Consider the following 312-nt stretch of genomic DNA (forward strand, 5'->3'; position numbering starts at 1 on the left):
CAGCATGGGCAGGCCAAGGCCAGCTGCTTTTCATGCCCCGTCCTCCTCCTCCCCGGTGCCTTGGCTCTCACCTGACACCTCGACGTAGCCATCCTTGGTTTTGACCGTCAGCTCCTCGGGTTTGAAGCTGTGCACATTGACGCAGACCTTCCAGGGTTCGCGGGGAAAGGGCACGGGGCTACGGCTCTCGGGGTACCCCCCAAAGCGGGCGCCGTAGCTGGGGGCCATGGCGGAGGTGCGGACCATGCCGGTGCGCAGGGGACCTGGCCAGGTGGTGGTGAGCCGGGGCCGAGCCCAGTCGGGCCAGTCCGC

The 312-nt window shown here is 67.9% G+C and overlaps 1 protein-coding gene across 1 annotated transcript in view; it reads right to left on the reverse strand.

Annotated features, from left to right (window-relative positions):
* The window catches only part of HSPB8 (heat shock 22kDa protein 8), a gene marked incomplete at its 5' end in the record, with an annotated part of 2604 nt that extends 2292 nt beyond the window's left edge, over positions 1-312 (reverse strand). Inside the window, one exon of the mRNA XM_010185632.1 lies at positions 72-312. Coding sequence (XP_010183934.1) covers positions 72-312 — 241 coding nt within the window. The remainder of the gene's footprint in view (positions 1-71) is intronic.

This window comes from Mesitornis unicolor, unplaced genomic scaffold (assembly GCF_000695765.1).
Source record: "Mesitornis unicolor isolate BGI_N332 unplaced genomic scaffold, ASM69576v1 scaffold28745, whole genome shotgun sequence".
NCBI classification, from domain to species: domain Eukaryota; kingdom Metazoa; phylum Chordata; class Aves; order Mesitornithiformes; family Mesitornithidae; genus Mesitornis; species Mesitornis unicolor.